This window comes from Blennius ocellaris, assembly GCF_963422515.1.
Source record: "Blennius ocellaris genome assembly, chromosome: 10".
Classification (NCBI taxonomy): domain Eukaryota; kingdom Metazoa; phylum Chordata; class Actinopteri; order Blenniiformes; family Blenniidae; genus Blennius; species Blennius ocellaris.
In genome coordinates, this window is record NC_137659.1 from 21,516,223 (window position 1) to 21,543,134 (window position 26,912).

The following is a 26,912-nucleotide window of genomic DNA, read 5'->3' on the forward strand; positions in this document are numbered from 1 at the left end:
ATTTTTTTTAACAGGATACTTGGTAGCCTTATGGGTGACAACTTTCTACATGTGCATGAAAACTAATGGGAGCGAGACTCAGTGCCCAGCAGAGGGAAGCTAACTGACTTTACGGATGGTTAGCGTGTCAGGAGGGAGCGCGTCATGCAGGGTTCGAGGTCGCTCGCTGACAAAACCAGCAGGAGGGACGGCTGTTAATGTGAGTGGTGGAGTGACTTTGGGGGCACTGGGTTGGTCATCACATAGAGGGGTATTTAAACGTATAAGTTTCTTATACGGTGTTTGTTCATCAGAAGCCGAGCTTTTAGATTGTATCGTGGTTGTCGTTGTTGTTGTTGTTGTTGTTGTTGTTGTTTCTCCACCAGGCGGCTTCACGTCTCACATCCTCTGAGCAGATGGGACCGACTGGATCGACTTTCTCCTGGAGAGCTTCGACCTGCCAGGAGGAGATCGCATTTAAAATCAGCATATTTACAAGCCCGAGTGCAATGGTGCATGCGCTACTTCAATAGTATTATGTTTGTGAACGTTTAAAAAAAAAATGTTTTTTATTTAATGTTATACTGATTCCAGAAAGAAAAAAAAAACCTGTCAACTCCATTCAAATGTCACACCCACAATATATAATACAATCTCTGATGTAATTGTTTTTTTTGAGTGACAATTATTTTTTATTCACATTTTACAAAATAACTGAAGAAAATTTGCTACTAGATGTTTAACAATCATCAAAAATGGTGTATTTCAACCCAAACGTTGAAAGTGTTATCATAAAAAGCCAAGTAATGCTAATACCAACTAGTTTTGGATCATTTTCAAAATTATAAATGGAGTAAAAGACATCAGGTAATGAACATATGATGTGTTATTAATGTTATTTGTTATATCACCTCAAACATTTTTAAATACCAAATCCTAAGCAGGGACTTGATTATATTTTTTATGAAACACTTTTGGAAAAGCTCTCATCACGAAGCAAGTCATAAGAACTATTGATATTTACCATAAAAATATTGTTGACGTTGACCGCATGGAATCAGCAAGTAACAAATTCCAGGTATAAAATGTAGTTAAAATGAATTCTCTTTTATTGAATATAGTTTTTACTCAGTGTAACATTTCCTCATATTATTACACCTTTTTTTTTTTTACATCTCTGCTCATGTGAGCATTTAATATTTTAACCAAATAGCACGGTTGATTAAATTATATATTTTTTAATGAATTAAATAATTTTATGCAATATAATTTAACTGATATTAAAAAACTGAATACATTTATAATTAATTAATGAATATAATAAATATTTTCAATCGTACGAGTCAAAAAAAAAAGGAGAAGAAAGAAAGCATAAAATAAAAATCTCAGGTTGGAGTTGTAAAACAACTCCTTTAATACCAAAGACTGACCACCAATAACTGGATGTAATGTGATTTTCTCTCAATTAGAAAACTTTCCCTGGGCTTTAAATCTAAAGGACTTTCAGGAATAAGATGTGGCATGATATAGATATATTATGGCCGCTCACCTGATGGTGCCGGCTAACAGGGGGTTGAAGGCGTACAGCCAGTCGTGCATCTCTTTGTCGTTGATGGCCTGCAGCAGGATCCCGCGGTGCTCGGTGCAAACGGCGAACGTGTTGGGAGTCTGCAGAACACAGGAAGAGCCCCCCCCGGGGGGGTTGGTGAAGCCCGTCCAGGATCGGCAGTGTCACGTTTATGTACGTTTTCAGCAAAGTCATACCCGCAGCAACGTCTGCTTGTCCTCGCTGTATTCCACCTTAGCAGAGGACAGGTTGATGACGGCCCTCTCCACACTGTCCCTCTCGCTGCGGTACAGGTAGACGTAGGGCCGGCGCACCACCACGTAACGCTTCACCCAGCCGCTGGTGTGGGGCTCCAGGAAGTGGAGGTAGCCTTTCTTTGACACGATGGGACTGTAAATGACCAAATAAACACAGCAGTCTAGATAGGCAGTGAAAACAAAAGGCAAACATATGTGCCCTGAAAATGATCAAGATGTTGCAACAATTGACAGACTGGAGGTTATAACACGGAATCTATTCTACATAATATTTGTGGTATTTTCCTCGGAATGAAGTGGGGCGTGTATGATCTGACCTCACGCGGATTTCCTGTATGTCTGGAACAAAGGTGTATCCTCTGAGAGCTTTCTTTCTGTCCACGGGGCTGAACGGGTCCAGGTCTGGTGTGGAAGCTCCAGAACTGAGATCAGTGTGTCTGCGCGACGGGACAACACATGAAATGGTGAGGCTGCACTTATTAAGAATGAGAATTGGAATAAGAACATTGAAAATAGATTTTAAAAACCACAAATTTAATAAAAATACAAATAAAAATAAAAGTAAAAGTAAAAGTAAAAGTAAAAGTAAAAGTAAAAGTAAAAAAAAAAATAAAAAAAATAAAAAAAATAAAATAAAATAAAATAAAATAAAATAAAATATTTAATTGAATAAAATGTAATAATTTGGCCACCCTATTCATGAAAAGAACATTGAAATTGAAAGTAATTTACATTTTCACACTCAAAAACAGTGTCTTTGGATTAGACATTTCATTTTATTTAAAAAGTAATTTAAGATAGATTGCTGTGATCACTTGATCTCAACGGATACAAAATGTGTCTGGGAAGTTCTCTCTGTAAACTATACAGTACCATGAGTAAAAAACATTTCACAAAATTTGATTAAAAATCAAATTAGGATTGCACAATGCCTGATTTCCTAAGAAGTCTGTCATAGAAACAGAAAAACACATTTTTAAGTACATTTTTTTTTTTATCATTTGATATGAACTGCCTTGATACTATGCGTATGTAATTGCAAATGCTGCAAAATGCTGTGAGTAAAAGAAACCGTTCCGTCACCTCATATCAAAATGTCCCTCGACCAGTGAGGGGCAGGTTGAGGAGGGCGTGAGCGTGCTCAGCCCGGAGGAGGATGTGTCTCTCATTAGCGATGCAGATATCTCCGAAAGCTAAAACACGCACACGCACACACGCAGAAACAGGAATAACAAGGACACACAGGACGAGAACATGTCGAGACAACACAACCAGCGAACAATTAAGCAGGGACGACACAGACATGCATTCAGAAAAACATCTCCATCAGAAACTTTGACGTCTTCTCCTTCAATGTATTGCAGAACCACCACTGAATTGTAAATCCTCAACATGCCTAAGAGCCCCTCGCTGGTTAGTACGTTAAGGAGGACATGCAGGAGGGTTAGTATGTAACAGGGGGCTTTGCGGTCTCTGAAGACGAGGGAAAGTGAGAGATGAGCTCACGGGAGGATTGAGGCGAAGCTATTATGAAGTAGGGTTGTCGAAAGTATTCAAACAAGCCTTAATGATACCACATTTAATACTTTCTAAACAATAACAACACTCTTTTAGCTGCAAAAACTACCATTGCTGGACATGGTTGACAAATTGTGGCCGTTATGATTTGAAAAAAAAATTTCTAACGTCATTATATATACAGGTTGTTTATTCATAAGCAAACAAGCATTTTTCTAAATGTTTAATTTATACCTTATACTTATGTGGTATCATGACAACCCTGTTTTAAGGTTCAGCTTGTGAGGATTGTCATGGATCAGAGTTAATCAGGAGACCTGGGTCGAAATTCTCTTTTGTAAGGTTGTATGTGCAAAATCAAATAAATCTAAGAAAAATCATGATTAAAAAAAAAGAAAGAAAGGGTCAAACTAATATTTGTTATATTTTGGAGCTGGAAGTCTAACTTAAGACAAATTAAAATGATAAAATAGCACAAATGTCAAATGTGTGAGAATTGAAGGTATATGAAGACCCAGCATGCATTTCATAGTAAAACAAAACTCTACATATCCATTTATGGATTCCAACAGTCATTATCTATGATGTACTTTCATGTAAAAAAAAACACTGGGAAAACCGTCATTAAACAAAAATCGCTCTGATTTACCTTACGAGCTGAAACTCTTTTTGTTTTTGTTTTTCCCTAGTATGTCGGTAAAGTAGTTTTATCAACAAACAATAACTCTAATATTCGACCCAGGTCTACTTGGGTGGCTATTAAGACAGAATGCAGACATGGCCGGGGAAAGAAAAGAAGAGCAAGAAAGAAACGATCTTAATTGATCAAATGAAAGAATGACGAGCATAACTAAAGCTGAGGGGATCGGGGCTTTAAGACGGTAAACATTAGGTTGAGAAGGATTAACGGGCCGGGTTACAGGGCCTAGGCAGGGGCTCACCTTGCTCTCACTGGCACTGCTGCTCACCTGGCTGTACTCCCTGTTGAAGGTGTGCATCAGCAGACGCAGACACTAAAAAGACCAAAGTGGAAAAAAAGGGTTTTATTGCTCTGATTAAATTTTTTAAGTTTCAACCTGAGCAGAAAGGAGGCGATGGAGCGCTCACCTTGGCAGCCAGCTCCCTCTGCCTCTGGTTGGGGCTGTTGGGGCTGCCGGGGGCCGGGCTGCTGCCGGGACTGTGGCTGAGGACGGGACTCTTTGCAAAGTCACTGATGTCGCCGCTCTTGTACAGCGCGTCCTGCCCCGCCTGCAGGGTGGCCTCCAGCTTCTCCCTGAGCAGCAGGTAGTGTCGAGTCTTCTCCACCTTTTTAAAAAAAAAAAAAGCACGGTTCACATCGGCCACGTCAGACACCGAGAAGAAGAGGCGCTCCTCCGGCTTTTGAGGCCGGCCGCGCTCACCTCCTGCAGTAAGCTGAGCTTCTCCAGCTCCCACTGGTGGTCGAGGATGAGGCTGTCGCTGCGAGGCCTCCAGCCGGCCAGGTTCTCCTCTCCCCTGACGTACGCCACCGAGGTGTCCAGCACGCGCCTGCGACGCCGCTGCATGCCTGAGGACACAAGCGTCCGGCGTTTAGTAAGTGGAAGCACACCCGTGTTCTCGTTATTCTAACCGCGTTGTTTTGTTTGGTTGTCTCTCCGTCACCTGGACTTCCGTTGTCGGCCACGTGGCAGAGGGTGATCTCATAGACTCCCGTGACGCGGTTGCTGGGAAAGACAACATGAAAAGGATTAATCCAAGTGTCAAAGGCTCTACGTAATGCGAACGGTTCGGAGTGAAGGAGCGTACCTCTCGGAGGGCCGGAGGCAGCCGGTGCTGAAGAGGTTTCTGATGGAGCGCGACGCCGGCAGCTTCGCGTCGCGGGAGTAAAACACCATGCAGAAATCTTTGGTAATGACTGTCGGCTGAGTGCAGTTCTCCATCTGGTCAAAGAACACAGAACAATATGAATCACTTTTATAGAAGTTACACAACATTGGAATAATTCAGAGTTTTAAAAAGATGTGCTTATAAATCAGTTGATCAAAGTCTGCAATGCACAGATTTAGAGAAACACTAGTATTATATGATGAATTTATTGAGATCCGTGTTACTTTTTTGGGTTTTGTCAAAATTACTAAAAGTGATGGAAATGCATGATTCGGTTTGTGTCGTGAGTGCGCCTTGTTAATTTAAAAAACATACATGTGAGCATCATATTTGTTGCTATAAACTGTGCACATTTATTGCAAGTATGTCTACTCAAGTATTTACACTCCAAGTCGGCACAATTCATGTTGTTTTTGTCAATAACACACTGTACTGTATGTAATACGGTACAACTCAGTAGTTTTTAGGTTGGAAACATTTTACGGATATTCACATACATTTTCTCAGATTTAGAAACATTTCAGAGGCATTTTAAAGCAATAGTGTTGTTTTTTTATTATCAACATGTTGTTGTATTTAAACCAATGCCCTATAAAAGGTTAAATAATGCCTAAAACAATTAACAACATTGTTTTCACTCTGTAACAAACTGCAACAAACTTGTGACTCGTTCGGAGTATTTTATGAAGCCAGTGTGACTTCAGCCGCAGGTTATCAGGCAGAACTTTGTTGACGTTTGACTCCTACGTGACTGAAAATGAAAGAAGACGGATCTCTCCTCGTCTCTGCCGATGTCGAATGATTTTTCTCTTCAGTATCTTCATTTAAATACATTTTAATAGCTCAATGGGCAAAGTTGAACTCATCCGAATAGCTGTGATACGCAGATTTTTCTTCACTATTGCGTCCAGGTTTTGCACTTTTTAATGAAAACACATTTTAGAGGAACATTTTCAGTGCGAGTTATAATGAGAATGTAGATTATATATGAACACTGTAAAGATCTTTCAAATTAAACGCATCTTACTGTCATGAAGAAGGTTCTTATTTTATGTTATTTTTTTAAGTGTCCTATGGATCCCAACAGCCGACAACACTTTGAAAATCCATTATAATGGAAATGACAGCCACTTCATAATTTGTCTATTTTTAAGAATAACAGCATCACGTGTTAAAAACTAAGGCCATGAAGAGAGACGAGATCATGCTAACCAAGCACAGATAATCAATCATTGTTGCATTAGTTTCTGCTTCCCTTTCATGGGCTGGAAGCGGCAGTCACTTTGCTTGATCATCTTAAACAGCGGTAAAGATTATTCAGTATGTACCACCTTATACATGTTTGGGTTGGCGTGTTTTATTTTCCAATACCTCCAGGTAAGCAGACAGGGTGATGTAAATCTTCTCCCCATAGGGAGTGACTCTGTTGAGGAGCAGAGAGTTGTGCATGGAGCTGTCCCACGCTGCCTCGAAGCGGTAGAAAGTCCTGCATTAAAAAAAAAAATATATATATATAAAAATGCCTCACTGGTAGTTTGGAGCTACAATCCAGTGATCTTGTCAAAGGTTTGTAAGCAAATAAAGCACTTTGTTATCAGAAACAATGATTTAAAAGAGATAGAAATGAAAATGATTTTTGTTATACCTATGATCAACTCCCAAGGAGACGCTGCCATTTAAAAACAAATACAGAAAGAAAACAGAGAAACAGACATGAATTAGAAACTTTTAACTGCAGCTGTTAAAAGTTTTAACTCCGCCAACAAAAGTGATGAAGCGACGTTAGAAAACACTAGAAAGCATCGAATCAACCTGTGAGCTACATGTATTACAGATATAAAAAGCATGGATGTGTATAAAATTAGTATATAAAGACAGTGAGGAAAAGAACTAATAACAAAAATGTAAACGAAAATCTTCGAAATTCATACTTGTCATCATGTTTAGGCCAGAAGTATCCAGAAGACAGGATGTTGAGGGAAAGGATGTTGGGATCTATGATGGTCTCGTCCGCTTCGGGAGTGTTTCGAATACGACCTGAGGTTCAAACAAATTATAAAAGAAAAAAGTCAAATCAAGTCAAGATTCTAATTCAAACAACTATTTCTAATTTCTTTTCCAGTCCCATTGAATAATAACGGGTTTGGCCCACTGATGTTACTCACCAATCACCAGCTCTTTCACCTCCTTCCACTCAATGTCACTTCCTGTTTCGTGAGCAATGGTGACTGTGATTCTCCTCTGAATGCCCTGAGAGGCACAAAGAAACGGGAGGTCCAGCAACAGATTTTTGCCTTTTACGAATAGCTAGAGATGCATGTGGAAGGTCATCTACGAAGGTGGCGCACCGAGGATTGTACAATGTGATGTACGGTGGCTGAAAATGTTTGCATTGCTTGTAAAGGAGATTTAAAAATCTCATGGTTTCATTTACTGGATCTCAATCTGCCATTAAAACCATTTGTGTGTATGCAAATTACAAATACTATTTCCCTCAATTCCCATTCATTTCACATGAAGTGATCTTATCTAATGATGTTTTATTGAAGGTTTTAGGATTTACATCTATTCTTCATCTATACCCTATGCTTTTAGTTTTATTCTTATTTTTATTCTAAATTGGAAACAGGCAGGTTAAACTGTGACCGGACCTGATGTAAGAGGAACGTTCCATGACACGGCATCCCGCCTCGGTGGTCCACAACAGCTGGGATGTAACTGGAGACACAAACACAGTCAGCACATTATAGCTCAACGCTCAGATCTACTTCACGTGTTTTTGTTGTTGTTTTGTTTTTTGGGTTTTTTTTTTAATGGCATGCAAGTGGCCAGACAAGCAGACAGGACTCACTCTCCGTTGGACTCCAGCTCACAGATCTCAAAGAAGACCATGAGGTCGTACTTGGCGTGGCACGGCCCGGCGGTGGTCCGAGTCAGGGTGCTGAGCTTTGTGGCCGGCACTGTGAGGACGGAGGAGGAGGAGGAGGAGGAGGAGGAGGAGGAGGAGGAGGAGATTAACCACGGACACACAAGACTGAACGGAACTGAGGGGAAATAGGAACATTATCTGGATTCCATTTGATAACAGAGTTCTTTGTGATATTAAGAATCACGCATTTGTTCCAGGTATTTCTTTCACTTACAGAGTAAAGTGCAGTTCTAATTGCTCAAACTGCCTTTTTTTCATGATAAAGACATGCACTCCTTTAGGTTTGAATTATGTCTACAAAAAAAGCCATACATTTAATATTGAAGTCTTAATATTTTATTACATGATATACACTACCAATTCAGTTTGTTTGCTTACTTTTCTATTGTTCAGCCTGTCTTACAGCTTTTTTTAAATATAATTTTTTGAAAGTGCTGTACAAATAAATAAGATGAATACAATAAACATGTTGCATCTAAGCAATGGAAATCATTGGTAACTTTTCAGCAAGATTATAGATTTCACTACAGAAATAAATGAGAGAAAGAAAGAAAATAAGAAACCTTTTATCCCCAAAATGTACAAATATCTTTTATATACTTTGTCACTCATTGAGCCTCAAATCGTACCTGGTTTGGATAACGGCATGACCCGAGGGAATTGTCTCCTGGAGGGTCTCAGAGGGCTGAAAGAAACCAAACAGTAAACTGTCACTGTGAGAAAAAAGTAGTCAACGATAATTATTAACAAGCAAGTGGAATATCCCCCTCCTCACCTGATTAAATCTTTGCAGAGTGGAGGGAAAGGCTGTTTCTGATAGTGTCCAAACACCTCAAAGACGATGGGTTGAGTCTTAATGTACTCCGTGAAGGATTTGGTCACCTCCACTGTGATCTGTTGAAGACAGGACGGAGACAGAATCAGTGAGCGGCGCAACCATTAAACGGGAGAATAGGAGGATGTCTTCTGTATTAGGTTGCCTACATTTTGCACATGATAGAAACCCAGCGGCGGTCCTCTGCCGGTGTTCTTCAGGGGCTCCGTGGAGAACGCTTCGTCATGACGGTGGATGAAGCTGAAAACGAGAAGTCGTTACATCATCTCGAGGTTTTTCTGTGCATTTTCTACACTTCTGTACTCTAAAGTCTTTTCTTTTTTTTTTTATATATATACATCAACAGTCATTCAAACTACAAACATTCACGAGCAGTGAACATTTTTAAAACACATTTTGGGAAATTAGAATGTCACAAGATGAATTATTTAATTCTGCTTCATATCTAAAAATAACATTTGAGGCACCTGTTATTATATTTCTATAAAGTAGAAATCCTCGGCTAAGAGTCGGTCAAACCAGAACCTTCAATAAGAATTGGGAGGCACACCTTCAATAATGTTTGTAAATAAAATCACAGTAAAATCAAAATAAGCTGGATTGTAAAGTGCAGATTATTATATCTGATCCAATGAATCACCCTATAACAAGACATCTTTAGTTATAGTGGCATAGTCATACATGTGAGACTCATGGATTTTGGGGATACAGACTGATACCAAAATTACAACAACAAAAAAAAATCAACAACAACAAAGAGGTGTTCGCTCCTGTTCTGCCTGACATCAAGTCACTTATTTCCATCTCGTGAGTTAGAATAAGAGACTTCCACAATAATATTTCATCATAAAGGAAAAGAAAAAGAAAAAGAAATATGAAGATATTCAGCTTTTTGGCTTACTTTCTTAATTCATCATGAATGAAAAACAATGTTTGAAGGATGAAACTGCATTATAACAAACTCCGTTGGATTAATTTTTTGATGGTGACAATGACAGGAACACTAATAGAGACAAACGGATTACATTGAAAAAATAATCACATCCACTCAGGATTTGTGTGCCGGGACTCACTTGAACTGGCAGAAGATGTCGGCGTACTCCGCCGAGATGCTGGACGCCTGCAGGACGGTGACTCTGAAGGTGAACGTGCTGCCGATCTTCAGGTGGGACAGAGCTTTTTCGGGAGACAGATCCAGAGGAAGATCCAAACCCAGACCTAAACTCTTGACGGGGCTGCGAGGAGCCTCCTGCATGGCTGCGTAGGACAAAGGGGGAAAAAAAACCCAAAACATTGCTGACATTTCTTTTCAACAACTATATGTCTGAGAAGAAGAATATTGTAAATCAGTGAGAGTCATAAGCGGTCAAGGTTTTGCTGCTATTAGGCTCTGCGTACCTGTGTAGTCACCTGTACAGGTGTTGTTGTTGACTTCGTCGGCAGAAATGCCGATGTCGGCGCTTTGCCCTTCGCCCTCCACAATCCGCAGCTCCTCCTCGGATGAGTTGCAGTGCGACAAACCAGCAGGACACGACTCAGTCTGAAACTGAAACGAGGAACAGCATCAGCACTGGGGGGTTTAAGTTGGAAGTGAGAAAATACATGAGGAGATTAGGAAAAGGTGGATGGCCTCATGAGAAGATTTTCATTTAGCGGTGAAATTTTGCTGTGAAAATGTATATTGTTGATCTTTTATTAGTTTCTTTTTAATTGCTTAGCCATGTTGCTATGTAATCTTCATTTTTTACCAGGATGTGAGCACAGTGCTTTGAATTTCGTGAGGATATTCCATCAAAGCACATCTGTCCAATGATGGAGGTTTCTTTCACTCTCTACGTTTGTTGGTTTTAAATGTAGGTCTTTCTACGCATTTATTCAGACAAATTGAAAAGGCAGAGTAATCATGAGTACCTTTTCAAACTGCTTGTCCTCAAAGGAGATCTTGGCTGTGCCGGACTGCCGCACACCAGAGCCGTAATCTGGGGCCTCCTCGTCGGCTGAACGGACGGAAAGCAGAGGACGAGATGAAGCTCCAGCTCAAGGTAAAGATTCAGAAAAAAACTTTGAATGCATGTTCATACCTGAGATGGCCTGCACAGCCACTCGGAGGAAACCTTTCACTTCTCCCTTTTCGCTGACGATGGCCACGCGGTGTACCAGGGGCACCGGATACAGCAGGTTACTGAGGTACACAAACGCCCTGCAGAGAAAACGGAGAGCGGTGGGGTGTCGTTGCCTTGTTTTTTGTTGTTATTTTTGCGGCGACAAGAAGGGATCTGAACCAGTTCATCCACGGGCGTCGACTCACCTGCCGACGAGGCGGAACCAGGGGAAGCGGTCGTAGAAGGGGTCGCCTCCGGTCAGGGCGTGGTCACAGTCCTCCACGGCGCTGCTTGGAAGCTCCGCCGCTCGGTCGTACATCTCCCTCATCAAGTCCAGCCTCTGCCTGCAGCGACCAGAAGAGAACGACTCAAGATGAGATGTCAGATTTTTGGGGAGGGGAGTATCACCTCAACTGTGAAAGGAATTTCAACATTAAACATCCACTCTTCATACCTGAGTTTTTCCAGAGTCCAGTAATGTGTGGCTCCATTCTTTTGATCCTGAACCTCGACGGCGACTATGGTCCGAGGGAAAGGTCGCCTCTCTCGCTCTTTGGCCACGCTGGGGGGCAGCAGGTCCGGAGGCAGCGGAGAGTAGAGCGTGTCGGTCAGCAGCACGAACTGAAACTGCACCTGTGGGGAAGAAACGGCGGGTTTATATGCCCTGCGTGACTGCGCGTCATTAACTGTTGTTAAAAGATTCCCACTCTCCGTGAGTCGTTGAGCCTGCGAAAGTGAAGTCGTGCTAAGTTACACAGATTAAAATCAGGTGAGAGAAACACCTGCAGCCATACGACATCAGAGGGAGTTCATAAGAGCAATATACAGCACCATAGATGTTTGAACATTTTCTTCATGAAAGGCAAAATATAGCTTGGGGAAATGTTTGCACTGAAAAAGCTGGAATGTACTTAATATTCATACTTTTTACTGACTGAAAAAAAAACATATCTCACTGATAAATGAAGAAAAAACGTTCCCTCTGATATCAAATTCGTATCGACTGGTGCAGAAATAATATAAGGAACATATACATGACAACACCAGCCATAAGTCAACACAATTAGGCCGTTTGCAGTCAGATTTAGCTTTGTGTTTCCCTTAATTTAGCATGAAAAGTAATCAAGTCATGCATTTTGTAACAACTTGCTGTGTGGGCCTCAGCTGAATAGTCGGTCTTTACTTTAAATAAATATCTCCTAATAAAAAAAAAGAAAATGGATCTAGCTTTAAAGCACTGTGTTTGCTGCCAGTTAGAAAAACCTTAAATTAGGGATTCAATTGAGACAAACTAAATGTTAAAAGCCTCGAAGATCTTTATCACCATTACATTTATCATTGTAGTCTTGATTATCTGTGTTAAAATTTTAACTTACCAGGTTGAAATAGCTTTTTGCACTTGCAAATCAGTAAATGTTACATGGAGGCATTTTAATACCTTTCCAACATTGTAATGTTCCCTGTATTGCAATGCTGCAATACAGCATCAAAATAACTGACAAAACTAATTAATCCGTTCCAATATCTGTAATCTATCAAACATCATATATGACAAAACAAATAAAAAATACAGAACACCACAGCTGCATCCTTGCTCTGTATCTCACGATCATATCTCACCTTCTTCTTCAGCTCCACACTGATGGCGTTGGCCTCTTTGAGGAAGATGGCGTTGCCCCACAGCAGATCTCTGAGGGACGTGAACTGGTAGAAACGCCACTTTCTGAAAGCCCACAGCGCCAGCTCTGTCTCGCGCTTCGTCCACGGCACTGCAGGTCAAGAATGCGAAGACGTGAATGCACGTTTCAGCAAATTAAAGCCAGACAGAGAGAGACGACAGCTGTATATGTAGCGGCAGCTCGCAGTTACAAGTCGCGGTCTCACCTTCTTCTTCAGGCTCCTCCTCTTCCTCAGGTGACTCGAGATACCGGGAGTCCACTTGCTTCTGGAGAGCCTCCAGTTTGCTCTCGTAGTCCTGAAAAGGAGCAAATTAAGCAGGATGAGAGTTGCTTTGTGCGCAACATCAATACCTGGATTTTATAACAAGCAGGTTTCACTCACCAGCCTCTGCTGCTCCAGGAGGTTACTGGCTTCTTCTCTTTCTTTACGGTATTGATCCTCAAGCTCCTGAAGCCTGAGATATTGAAGTCGCTGAATTAGATTTTTATGTCATTTCAATAAAGATTTGAGCAGACAGTGCGGCACTGCGCCCACCTCTGCTCCATCTCCTGCTTCATATCGATGCCTTGTTTCTCCAGCAGCTCCCTCTGAGCGAAGGCCCAGTCCACGGGCTCCACCGGCGTCTCGGCGCACGGCGTCTTCTCTCGCTCCAGACGCGCCTGCTCCGGGTCATTGAAGCGGAAAACGTGGCTCTTGCCCATTATGATGCGGTTACCTTAAAAAAAGCACATAATTAAAAAACAAAACAAAACAACAAAATTAGGTGTCAGCGTGAACCTGCAGAGAAGCGAAAACACATGCTCCTGGATTAGAAGTGAGATTATAGATTGCACCAGTCACGAAATGAATACATCTAATCCAGCCGCAATGTTAAAGTCTGACTAGTAACTGTGGCTCAACGAGATGAAGCCAAAACGTGTTTTATAATATGTGCCAAAGGACATTTTTCCAAGAAAAATGAAAAAAAAAAAAATATATATATGCATATACACACATGTGTATACTTATACCTATAGGCATTATTGATTTAAACAGCTATATACACTGATAGCAAAGCCTAGGAAAAGGAAAAAATAGCTTAGAAGCTTAGTAGCTTATTTTAGGAATATTTTTAAGGAACATAGCACGATGACTTTGACCTACCAGACCGCAGAATGATGGGAGAGGTCACCCGCTTCCCGTTCACGTATGTCTCAGTTCCTTCACACGGTTCAAGGATAACACATCCTGTTAAAAAGTTAAAAAAAATAAAAGCATAACATTTTTAACAATGGTTCAAAGTGTCCCGTGGTTGGATAATAAGCATTATTAGGTTATCTGGACGAAGATGCTCTATAGTCGGGAAGCTCCAAACAGATACATGAATAAGGTGGCGAGCCTTCACCTTCTCCCTGAGGGCCGACGGTGCTGCTGAACGTGCAGTGTTCGTCTTTGATAAAGTGGCCGCTGAGAACAATGTCTTGACGCATCTTGGCATTTTCTCGACCGACCCTGAAAGAAGACGAGCGACGTTCGAATGCCTGCAAATTCTCGGATGCGTCACAGTAAGTTCGTGAAATCGCCAACGCTTACTTGGTGGTGCCATCTTTGATATAATACAGAAGACACTCGGACATCAGCGGGTCCTCGTTGAGGTTCACCAGATGAGGAGTCTAAGAGAGGGATCACGTTTGCTTTAGCCTGCATGAGCTTTTTTTTTTCTTTTTTTTAGATTCTTTGTGAATAAGGAGAACCTTTATGAACTCAGGGAAGGGTTTGGGTGGGAAACTGGATTTTACCTTTTTGGGGGAGAAGACACCCACGGTGCCGCCATCTTCTCTCATAGCCACGCCCATTTCAGCCAGCAGGGCCTCTCTACAGAAAGCAGTCATACAGTTTGAGATTCATAACACATTATCACACCCAGCAACAGGATTTCACCATGAAGGAAAGGAAAAAGAGGTACTGTCAGATGTTTAGTGAGATCTTGTTGTTTACACAAGCTGCAGAGAGGGTGGAGGTTGTTTGAAGTGAATTAACAGATGTAAAGACTGATCTGATTTATTTATTTATTTTTGTATTGAAGATGGGTTGTGCAAGACTGTGGTCGGAGTTCACTGCAGATTTTGGATGAGAAGCTTATAGGGAGGCAGGATGAGTTCTGACGTCTGAGCTCAGCAGGAACACGGTGGACGAACCTCTCCATGCGGATGGCCTCGGTACGACGCAGCTTCTCTTCCCACGTCTCGTTGAGCTCTGCGATGATTTTCTCCGTTTCCTGTTTATGAGGTTAGAACCAATATTTTATACGCTGTTTTTAAATTATTAAGACCTGAAAATATAAACACATGATACACACACATCTGGGAAGAGAGAGAGAGAGAGAGAGAGAGGAAATGAAACATAAAATTGTTCATACACATGACTGCATAGTCGTTGATTCCCAGGGCAAGACTAGAAACCAAAGATAACGGCACTCTGTGTGTCGGGTCCTTCTGTCATGGTACCATTTTTTTTTGCTGTTTTTAAATTTGCGTATCCTTCTTTTCTGTGTGGCTCCTGTGTTCAGTTCAGTGTCTTTTCATTCTCATAATGTCCAGGTTATTTGATCAAATTTGACTTTTGATCGTTTTGTGGTTTGTTTGTTTTTTTGTGAAAAGTCTTTTTTGTTTGCTGAGAAAATCTTCAATAAATGTCACTACTAGCTAAATCTGTGTTTGGGTCCTCCATCCACACAGTGTCTGGACGTATGCTTGTCTTTGTGGTGATGGACTGATGACCTGTTCAGGATGTTTCCTGCCTTTGCCCGTACTCAGCTGGGATCTGCTCTACGCTACAGTGCTCGGTGGCACCATTTTAAAAAGTCCCTTTAATATTTTGCTATGATCATTGCTTGAAATTTTCATTAAGTGTCCTTGTGACTGAAGCCATTTTGAAAGTGCTTTAACTGAGAGATGTCAAATAAAGCATTGTACATCCTTCAATATGGCTGTTTTAACCCACTTTTACTTCCTTTGACGCTAAACCTACTTCACTAGCAGTAAATTATTTTTCACTGCTGTGCAGTTCTGAGTGTGCTACTCTTACTCAAGCTGTGCGAGCCATGTTTTCTTTGTAATCCAAACACTTTCCTGAGGTCACGCCATCGGTTACAATGGATCCTCTGGCCGAAGGCATTTGACACACAGGCCACATGTTGGATACTCTTGCTTGAGAAAATGGAAAACCACCGTGAGTTTTCCCGTCTGGAAAAAACAGTCGACTTTTACACCTTGGTCATTCTCACCTTGAGCCTTTCGATTGCCTCCTCACTAGCGGGGCTGAAAATGCGATCGTGGAGGTTGCCGATGGAGGCGGCGCGGCTCGACAGGGCCGAGAGCGTCGGGGAAGGACTCATCCCCGTCATGGCATGGCTCACTGCGGAGAGATCACCCCTTTGATTGACAGCCTGGCGATTATTCACAAAGTTTTTGTAATCGCACAGGTCTGCCAGAGAGAGAGGCGTCGCGTGGAAGAGAGCGAGGACGGAAAGAAGGAAGGAAGGTAGGAGCAGACGCAAGGATGTTTAAGGAGAGACGTCGGGGATTGAGAAATAAAACACGGAGGAGCACAGATTAAAAAGGGAAAAGAAACAGGGGAACAACGGGGAGGAGTACAAACAAAAGAAGAGAAAGCTCAAACAATGTGTAAAAGAAGCAGAGACACTTTGATTAACCAAAGCCATCACAGAAAGTGAGAAAACGGGCAACTCAAACTGACGGCGCACAAAATGTTTGATAGACTACAAGATGCTGAAGATCAGGCTGCCTCTGAAAGCCTTTGGTCACTCTGATGCTTCACCACATACAAAGGCACCCAGCAAGCAAAGCGCGGTTATGAGAGAGGAAACGAAAAATAAAGCCATGTCACAAGAATGGGCGTCGAACATATCCAGCCTGCGAGTGTTGTTTGTCCCCCCGCCAGGCTTGTGGTGATGCGCTAAAACCCTTAAGCTGCACTGTGTGTCTGCAGGCAGGCCTCCAAGCACCCGGCTTCAAATTATAGGAGCTCCACACGCAGAGAACCAGGATGGAAAGACAGCCATCTAAAATGGCGTCCGCCAAATAAATCCCCTTCTTTTGCTCTTATTTTAAGAGCAAATTATGCAACAAAACAAATATAAAAAAATCACTGTGGGGCCACAGTGGAGGCTTTTGGTGAACAGAAGTGTTTAAGGTCAATTAATCATGTCACCATGGATAATTCGAACAAATAAAAAGGAAAGGAGGCCATTTTGCTCAATCTTTTGGGAGGAAAAAAAAGATTAGGAAATGTAACCTCACATAATTAGTTTGTCTGACTTCAACATCGAGTCTCGTGGGATTATGAGTTTGGTCTCTGGTGTGGTGGAAGAAAACAAAAGCCAGCACATGACTGATTTCTATTAGTTGCAAAGCGCAGGCTCGCAAGAGTTATACACACATTTCAAACCAGCGATGACTGGGCCGGTGCAGCGATATGCTGATGGACAGAGGAGAGAAGAGAACGTGTGTGAGAGTCCACTCCTCCGTCTTCAGCGGACAGAGAGACCAACCCTGCACCAAAAGCTCTCGGGCACCGTCAGGTTTACGGGGATGCAGCAATTTCTGAGCCGATTTCCAATCGGCCGACATGTTTTCGTGACCGCATAGAACGCAAATCATGTCCCTTGTGTCTTTCCGTGAATATCTGTGAGGGAGTTGCTGGTGCTGACGTTGTATCTTCCGGCTTAATCGTGAGCTAAAGATTCATGGAAGTCTGGGTTAGTTGTAATAACCGCCTGGTTTAAGCTTGAGTTAGCAAAGCTTTTGGCTTCGAAGCACAAACTCACTCGGATTTACTCCCATTCATTCAGTCATTAAAGCTTGAGGACATTTGCGTATCCTGTTCAGCTTTTTTTCTGTTAGATTCATGCCGTGATAAATGTCTGGTTCACAGACGCACACAGAGACAGAGCCTCTCAATCAGGTAAAAAGTTCAAGAAAAATCTGTACGCATACACTGATAACATCATCATCTCAGAGCAGCCATAACGTATCAGAGTTAATGAGCGGAAAATGTCTGACCTATTAATAGAAAAGTCCAAAATGTTGAAGTGTGCACGGGACCCTGTATGTGACCTGCGAGTGCTGAAACTCACTCTCGATGATGTCTCCCAGGCCCTGTGCGTACAGCAGGTCTTTGAGGCGAGCCACTTCCTCTTTCAGCTCACGGACCAGCCGGTTGTTGGGGTCCTCGTTGATCACGGCGTTGCAGCGGATCTGTTTGGCACGATCAGCATATCTGCGAAGAGGGGCCGAGACGAAATCGAGACGCCGTCAAACAAGAAAACACCATGTCTCAGCTTTTCTGTCAGCTGCTGCCTTCTATTCAAGCACCTCATCATTTTAAGCTTGAAATTCTATATTGGATCCACTTCTCTAATCTTCTATTTTGAACCTGTTTGAGGGGTTTTTGTCGGAGAAAAGCAAATTCAAGTCACTCTGATGCTTTATGTTGAGTACATACGTAAGCTCAAAGTATGACATTAGTGTTGTTGTTGGCCCTCTTTCATCTTTTCCTCACCGCAGAGTACTGAGAGTTTCGTCGTAGTTGATGTCCGCAGGGCTGAGAGCGGCCACCATCGCTGTACGAGAGTTTCCTCCTAAAGAAACACAGTATTAATTAATTACAGACAAACCAATCTTGATATTTAACAAAGTATTTTTCCCCTCGTGTTTGCATACCCAAGTTCTCTCTGAGTAGCCACGTCAGGACTGAATCTCTGTAGGGAATGAAACTCTCCACCTTCTTCTTTTTCTTGTTCTGCACACAAAATGATACCCATTTATTGGATTTTTCTAACCCTGGAAAACTTGGAATATGTCAAGAAAACTGTTGTAAATGTAAACTAACCTTGTTAGGAGCCGAGTCCTAAAGGGGAAAAAAAGAAAAGGAATCAGTATTTGCGAAACTTAAAACAGGAATTTCTATTCAACATTTTTTTTTTTTAAATAGAAGAATCCCACCTGTTCTGCAAGAGCAGAAATGACTTTTCCCAGTGTGGTCAAAGATTTGTTGATGTTTGCTCCTTCCTGCAAATATTAGAACATTATTAGTACAACAAATAAATTATGCGACTCCATGAAGGCAAAAATAATTGGTCTGGGTTTGGTTGAGGTACCGCAGCTTAATCCAACAATCAAACAAAACAACAAAACATGCCTGACAGGAAACCAGTGACCCTCAAAAGATGTTTACATGGAAAGATGGTTGCATGGATGGATAGCTGGGTGTACAAACGCCTGAAACAACCAGTCATCCCACCTTCAGCCTTGTTCCTTTAGCTCCGGTGGAGTCGGCTCTCTCACTCCCAGCCAAGTCCACCAGACTGATCTTGCTGACCTGTGATGATCACACAAAAAAACCGCTGCATATTGAAAGCTTGTTGCCAAGAGGGGAAAAGCCTCTGCATCCACCGCAGCTCCGTCTGATGCCACGCCGAGAGGCGTGGTCAATAAAATGACGTGTTCAGAGGATGACAGACTTCCCGTCTGGTCATAAAATGCATTTGGGATCTTGCTGTATTGATCCGGTTATCACAGGAGCCTGAAAGAAGAATTCCTGTACAGCTGAATAATGAGTCCAAACCTTTTCTAAGGTGTTTTCAGAGTCCATGTCGTGTTTCTTCTGAGTGAAGATGATGTTGAAGACGGCGTGCGAGCGGCTGCTGGTCTCGTTCATGTTGGTGGCGGCCACAGTCCTGGAGAACGGGTCACAAGTCGTCGTGAATGTTACCGGTTCACTGCATCGCGGCCTGTGCGTCAGACTGAGCTGCTCAGGTTGCTACCTGGCCTTGTTTCCAGAATCCATCAGGTCCTGGATGTCATTGTAGGAGGTGACGGCCAGTTTGGACAGATCCTCCACATACGGCCCCATCAGAGGGTGCTCTCGGACACGCAGGTTGCCTTTGTTTTTTGGGTTGAGCAGATCACGCACGCGTTCACAGTAGATCTCCATGTAGCTCACCTGTGAAGAGGAGAAGAGGAAGTAAAAAAAACATCTTCATCACTTATTGAGTGCTTACATTCAGGTCGTGCTCAGCTGTTGGGAGCAATAAAAGCTCAAATATCCAACGAGGATGTTTAGTTCATCTGGTAAACAAACTATTACATATATTGCCTGCCTCTTCTTTTTTTTCTTTTCTTTTTTTTTAGCCTGTAGTAGTATCACTTTAGGTCTTGTAGGTTAAACAGATTCCATAAACATTTCAGATTAAACTGAAAGAAAAAATTTAAAAAACTGAGGCAGAACGGGCAGAGCAAATGTGTCCTTTACACCTTAATTGGTTTATATTCAAATGATGATAATAATAATAATAATAATAATAATAATAATAATAATAATAATAATAATAATAATAATAATATCTGTATGAAAGGGTGACATGATAGTCACCCTTTCATACAGATATGTCTGTAGTCACCCAATAATTGATTATATTCATTCACATCTGTTCAAGATTATTATGGACTTTGAAAATGTCGGTGGTTTCATGAAATCATTTCCTCATGTTAAAGACATAAAACCTCAATTGCATACAAAGACCAAATTAAAATAGTGGTCATTTTTCCATTGGATTTTCCACAGACTGGGTATTAAATGGTCACTATAAACATGCAGTGCTACACGAAATACAAAATACAAAAGAAAAAAAATCCATGCTGCTCACCTCCACGGAGTAAGACATACTGTTATCATTATTGCTGTCATTAAATTTGGTGAAAAGGTCTTCACACAGCTGCAAAACAAGGAGGATATTGTCATTTTGTGTTAGAGACAGAACCAACGATGGCCGTCGATCAGGAGAAGCCAAATGCACATGAAGTCTTTACTTTCTTATTGGGAATATTGAGAAAAAAAACACTGTGTTTTAATGGGTTGTATTACCAGAGGTATGATTCCTTGCTGGTCTTTTTCCTGCCTCCCCATCATTGTGTAGCTTTTGCCTGCTCCCGTCTGGCCGTAGGCGAATATACAAACGTTGTAGCCTTCAAAGGCATGAAGCAGCATCTCCTCTCCGATGTCCCTGTAGACCTGCATCTGGGACGCATAGTTGATGTCCTCCGGCTGCACACAGTCGGAGTATAAATAAAGAGATACAAATAAAGCGAGAGAAGTAGCATCAGTGTGTTGCATGAAAACATGGAAACCAGGGTGCTGGAGGCAATCAGACAGTCACTTCTACAGTGGAACCCCATTAATGGTACATTCATTTAATCCCCCTGAAACGGGAACTCACCGTGGTGTGTGACCAGTAGGAAAAGTCAAAGTTGAAGCTCTTGTTTTCTTTTGGCTGTTTGGGATTCAGGATTGCTGGAAAAAAAAGAAAAGAAAAAAAAAAAACTGTGTCAGTCGAATGCATCAGTCTGCTCCCGTGTGGATCTGTTCATTTTGGTCATCACTTTTACAAATTCTGCACAATATGATGACTCGACAAAGTGTTTCTATTCTACTCGAATGTATTCATGATATTAACATTCACAGAAATACGTTTGTCCAAAAAAACTGAATTCCTCAGTCTCGGTCTCCAAAAGCTTCACAGGTCGAATATCAACCTTTTAAGAAAAGAGATAATTCAGACAGATGTACCACAAACTTTCTGTATATAAAAAATCAATTAAAAGTTATTTGTACACAGGTTTGCACAAATAAAACGAACACTGTGACAACAAGGCAAAACAAATAGAAACAAGAAAACTAACTATATCAGAAGAAAGAAGTTAGTTGATTGGAAGAATAAAATAACAGAAGTTAGTTAGTCTTTTTTTTTTCCAATCTAAACTTGAAGATAGAATCCAAGCTGGCAAGGTCAGTTTTAAGACTTTGTTTAAAGGATTCAGTTTTGACCTTCAACATCTACGGGTGGTTCTGAATTCAGCTCATGGGTTATGCTATATGTTTCATATTAATATTAGTGTGTAGAAATCCACATGAAAATGTATTGTTTTCTTTAATGACAAATTTATATATTTTTTTATAATTATATTGGTTTTTAACACAAAAAAACCACTTTACCGAGTAATCCAGTGGCACAACATTCAGAAGTCAAAGATGTGACGTATGTGTGAGGCGTTAGCCACATTTCTTTTTATAAAATTGTCAGACAAATATATCGGCTGTCTATTATTGTTATTTGGGGCAATGTTGACATTTTTTAGATAGTTTAATTGTCTTAAAGCAGCTGATCAATAGCAAAATAAGACTTCCGCAAGCTGAGCAGGTCGAGGAGTTGGAACAACCAAATAACATTGAAATTTAACTGTAAGTTATTGAAACAGAACACAGAGAAAAAAAACTCAAATTTTGACGCCTCCAAATCAGCATCTTTATGCAGTATTTTGTACATTCTATAGAAAGTATTCCTCCCAAACTGCCCCAGCTCCAACTTCAAATAAATAAAGTTGTTTTTTTTTTGTTTTTGTTTTTTTAACAGCAGCACTGCCGTAGACACACCCACCAACAAGTGACGACACCAGTCACCACCGAGCACACGAACATGGGTGGCGCCTCCTCGAAAAATCCACTTCTGCCACTAATGAACTGATGAAGCAGATCCAGAGCAAGTCTGCATGCGCAGGCAGAGGTGGGTCACGTCATATGCAGCACGTATCATCCAGAGTTTACCCGCATAACACTTGATGTTTGATGATGGTTGAATGAACACAGGGAAAAAAAGCAACGCCACGAAAGCGACAAAAGGGCAGCTTTGTACAACAATGCTGGGTTTAGCCAGTTTAAAGCTCCCTGGCGGGACACACAAGTGATACAACTCTCTGGACCTCACAAAGCTTATAGAAAAAGTGAATAGACTTTACTTACAGGGTGCATTTTATAGTTTGAATGGCCTCCCAGCTAGCAAGGAACATTCCCTGTGAGTTCTGCTCATAGTTTCAAGAAAACGTTCTCAGGTAATGTTGAAAAAAAACTACATTTGAAGGATATTTATCATTTAATACAATGTTCTTTTAATGTTAACTGATAACAAACGAATAAAGTTTTATCAGCAACATTCTAAGGATATTCTGGGGACATTGTTTCACACAATGTTCTTTTACAAAATGTCCCCTCAATGTATCAAGACAAAGTTAGAACATTCTAAAAACAGCATTTGGAAAATGTTATCAGGATGTTACTAAGGCCTTAGATTACAGAATGTATTCATAACATTCCTGTGATGTGTTCGGTGAACAAAGGTAAAACACGCAGTCTGTAACATTCTGAGGACGTTGTTTCAAACAATGTTCTTTTACAAAATGTCCTTTCAATGTAACAGGATTACCACTGGGCCATCTGCACTCCGTGTAAAAGTTCATGAGACAACACTTGTTATGATTTGGCACTATACCAATAAAGGTTGATTTATATGTATTATACTAAATGAATCAAAAGTAATTTTTTGGCAATAAACCTACCTAAGTAGCAAAAGTACATCTGGAAGTAACGTATGCATATTTTACATGTATATTATATATAGTGTATTTATGTATACTATGGGCTGACCAATTGACGACATGGTAGATTCAGATCTAATATTCAGCATTTATGTGATCTTATATGATGCTCTTTGTTTCGATTGCTGATCAAATAAATGTGCCACTTTTGCTCTGATGCAGCATTCGTATTAATCTTTTAACAATAAATGAGTGGAGTATGGTATTTGCCTGCAAAATCTATAATAGCAGACTGAAGTAAAGTACTGGTACCTCATAAGAGGAGAGAGAGCGCCAAACGGGTGACCTTGGAGCTAAACGAGCACGGCGACACACCTGATCCAGACTGGTGTAAAGACAATTCGGTTGATTGAATAATTGGAGTCAGGTGTGTGTTCTTGTTTGGTTGCAATGAAAACGTGCAGCCGCCGGCGGCTCCTTTACTGGATCAGTTTGAGACGCTTGCCTTCGGTACTACATTTCCTCAACCACCACCAGACGTACTACGAGGCAGGAGTGCAGCCGTACCGGCAGGAGACTCTGGAGACTGAAGGTGGCTGGTTAAGAGAGAAGGGAAATACTGTATCTCTGCACAGAGTTTAGTTTTGTTCTACACTTGTGATTTATTTTGAGTCGGTAGATCATTCTGCATCTTCTTGTGATGCTATAAAATGCACATTTTCAGGGATGTGTTTTCATAACGTTTTGCACATTATTGTGTTCAACTATTGGTGTAACCGTATTGATATTTTATGTGACATAAATGTTAAACTCATTGACTATTTTTGTGTTTTCTCTTCACAGTGGACTTAAGCGTACCAGACAGGCCAGCCCTGGTATTCCTTTCAGTGTTTAAAGATAAAGAGCTTGTGACATCTGTTGAACTTCTGTTTCTCCTGTATTCTGTATTTCCTGATGTCTGCTTTCAGAAATTGAGTGGAGTTGCTTCTAAATAGAAGTTGTTTAGAATGTATTTTATAGAACATCCTAAACCATTTTGGGAACAATCAAAACAAAACAGCTTAATTGTGTTGAGTACATGAGATTTCAGCAAGTGAGGGTTCACTCTACAAGACATACATAGAGCAAGATAGGGGATCGAACTACCAACCCAACCACTACCAAGAGCCACACTGCCATTCAACCCTTAATTTTGCAATGAGAATGAAGCACGAGCTGCCGAGGCAGTGTTCCACTGAAATGTGCATCCAGCCTGAAATGAAAACACCGGGATGACTGTGAAATCTCCCGTCCAGGACCAGTGGAGCCGACGAGCTGAAGTAATGAAAGTCCACACATTTTGTCTCTAATGAGGTCATTAAAATTACCGACGGGCACAACAGGCCGACACAAACCCGCTCCCTGCTTCACCGGCAATCAGCTGACCTTCGGTCTGGGCCCGGCCAGAACAACCAGGCCTCTATGGGGACGCGCGGCTCGTACGATTAGAGAAGAGAGCTTGCGGTCGTCGCGACACCCTACTCAGGCCTGACTGGAGCTTTTGTCTCGTTCTCGATCTGCCGAGATGCCGCATGCCTGCCGGCCCACTGTTGTGCTGCCGCAGGGCAAAAGCTGCCCACAAGACAAATGGGTGAGGGGAAATGCTAAACTTAGCACCATGTAGGTCACGGAATGAGGATCAAAACAGCAGGACAGCAGCATAAGTGGGGATCATAAATCAGATTTTAAGCATTTATACATCACCCGAGCCGCCTTTAACCCCATGTGACAAAAATATATATCTCCTATTTAATATTGATTGAAAGAATGCGGTGGGATTGAAGTGAGCACCTGGCTGAGTGTGTTTTATGAGTTTTCTAAGGCTGTCGGCATAGAAATCAAAGTAATTATTCATGTATCCACAGGAAGAGATGTAACATTATCCAATATTCACAATTCATAGTTGATAGGACCTGAATGTGATCATAAGTCTGCATGTGGCAGCCAGTGCTTCGATGTAAATGTCTTCCAGTAGAGCAACCATCCATTTAATTGGTATTAACTTGGTGCAAAGCCATTAAGGGAAGATTAGATTGTAGTTGTTTTAGTTAGTTTTTTTTTATAAAACAGTTTTTATCTTCATAATTGTATGTCCTGCTTTTTTCATACAAATGTGTACTTTGCTGTTATTTCCCTGTTTCAGTCTTCTTTCGTCAACTTAAACAATTTAAAGTTACATTCAGTTGTTATGCATTGCACTAAATTCAATAAGAAATAATAATTATATAATGTAAAAAATACCTAAATTCAGTCCATAAGGTCATGTCTATTTTGCCAACTGAAGCATTTCCAAACTTCAGAAGACATCGAAGGAACAATTATTGTCTGATGTGATTTTTACTGCAAAAAAAGTTAAATTATCTTAAACTATCTTATCTTACCTAAGAGGATTTCTTTCTCACTCGACATAAACTGAAGAATATTGATATTTTTCAAACCTCGACACATCTGATACGCCGCTGAATAATCTCTTTTAAAGTGCGTGCACTTCAGGTTTGAGTGACGCAGCACTGTGTTGACTTTTAGAATTGTGAGGAAGACAAATCTGAAGCACAAAAAGCCCACTAGGTAAGAGGGGCAGAATATGGATTGTACCTTTTCTTTTACATCACAGCTTGTACGTTTGATTTTACAGACACGTAATCCGACGTTTGGACTGCAAAGCAACGTGACGTTGCACGTCCACCTCCCAAAGAAAGATTTCACTTCCAGCTGAGCTCGTACTCACTCGTGGTGTTTCCCGACATCTGGATGATGCACTTGCTGTCTTTCCCGATCTCCCTGGAGTTGAAGGGTCGCACCCTCACGGCCACCTTCACCGACGCCCCCGCCATCATGCAGGAGGGTGAACGAGTGAACGGAAGAGCTTTGGATCCAGATACCGATGCTCACCTGCACAGGTGGGTGACGCAAACAAATAGAGACATGAAGGTACAAGTGAAGTTAATGAGGAAAGGTATGCTACCACACCTCTGGATCTATAGACATGAAGGACACCTGGAGTGTTTACGTCCATCAAATAGTGAGGGATCGGCCTGCTCAGCCGCAAACACCAGAGACTCATTTGACACATCATTCATTTTAAAATCCAGAATCGGTGAGTTTATTTTCCGGCGGACACGCACTGCTAAAAACACGCTAACTCGATAGCTGTATGCCATTATTTGACAGGAAAACCATCAGCGTCCCTGTTATTCAGTAAAATGGCTGCTTATTCTTTGGCCAGCATCCCTCCATGGCACCAGGCCCCGTGGTGAAACACTATCCCCCTCACTGCTTCCAGACATGATACGACACATTTTGGGGAATTTTCTGGAATACCCTCACTAAAAAAAAAACCATGTAGTTTAAGAGAAACCGATAGGTCTCTTTCATTTGATTTCGTTTCATTTGGTACTAAACCCTTTGACACAACGACGCGCATTTCCATCCTTTCACTCTCAGCGGGGCATAGATGAAAAAAACAAAACAAACAAACAAAACCAAAAAAAAAACCCCAACAACCTGCAAAGCATGCATATCGCTCCAAGCCCAACACCTTTAGTGGAAAAGGTCGAAACCGTAAGAGGATGTCTGCGATAAAAAAGCTGCGGATAAAGCGTGTAAATACTGCCTCCTCCATCTTGATCTGCCTGCCGCACCTCAAAGCCAGGCCGCGTAAACACGGCCACCGAATCCATCCAGCGATGCGTCAGAAAGCAGGTCCGCGC

The 26,912-nt window shown here is 41.4% G+C and overlaps 1 protein-coding gene across 1 annotated transcript; it reads right to left on the reverse strand.

Annotated features, from left to right (window-relative positions):
* Window positions 1-296: 296 nt before the first annotated feature.
* Window positions 297-26,912, reverse strand: kif1ab (kinesin family member 1Ab). Its single transcript, XM_080502847.1, has 49 exons — window positions 26,844-26,912; window positions 25,931-26,094; window positions 21,012-21,085; window positions 20,660-20,839; window positions 20,442-20,510; window positions 19,560-19,738; window positions 19,361-19,472; window positions 19,037-19,114; window positions 18,739-18,804; window positions 18,626-18,643; window positions 18,457-18,535; window positions 18,296-18,374; window positions 17,871-18,013; window positions 17,174-17,212; window positions 15,999-16,198; window positions 14,911-14,990; window positions 14,512-14,587; window positions 14,306-14,385; window positions 14,118-14,224; window positions 13,877-13,960; window positions 13,268-13,448; window positions 13,115-13,187; window positions 12,938-13,028; window positions 12,674-12,822; window positions 11,508-11,686; window positions 11,260-11,397; window positions 11,033-11,151; window positions 10,863-10,948; window positions 10,362-10,497; window positions 10,025-10,208; window positions 9,101-9,191; window positions 8,892-9,010; window positions 8,746-8,801; window positions 8,039-8,147; window positions 7,839-7,905; window positions 7,353-7,437; window positions 7,119-7,224; window positions 6,833-6,856; window positions 6,559-6,673; window positions 5,107-5,240; window positions 4,963-5,024; window positions 4,722-4,867; window positions 4,429-4,626; window positions 4,263-4,334; window positions 2,887-2,996; window positions 2,121-2,240; window positions 1,744-1,936; window positions 1,529-1,647; window positions 297-436 (listed from the first exon to the last, which is right to left on the reverse strand). The coding sequence occupies exons 2-49, from the start codon at window positions 26,037-26,039 to the stop codon at window positions 379-381; spliced, it is 5,172 nt and encodes a 1,723-aa protein (XP_080358973.1). The 5' UTR covers window positions 26,040-26,094; window positions 26,844-26,912; the 3' UTR covers window positions 297-378.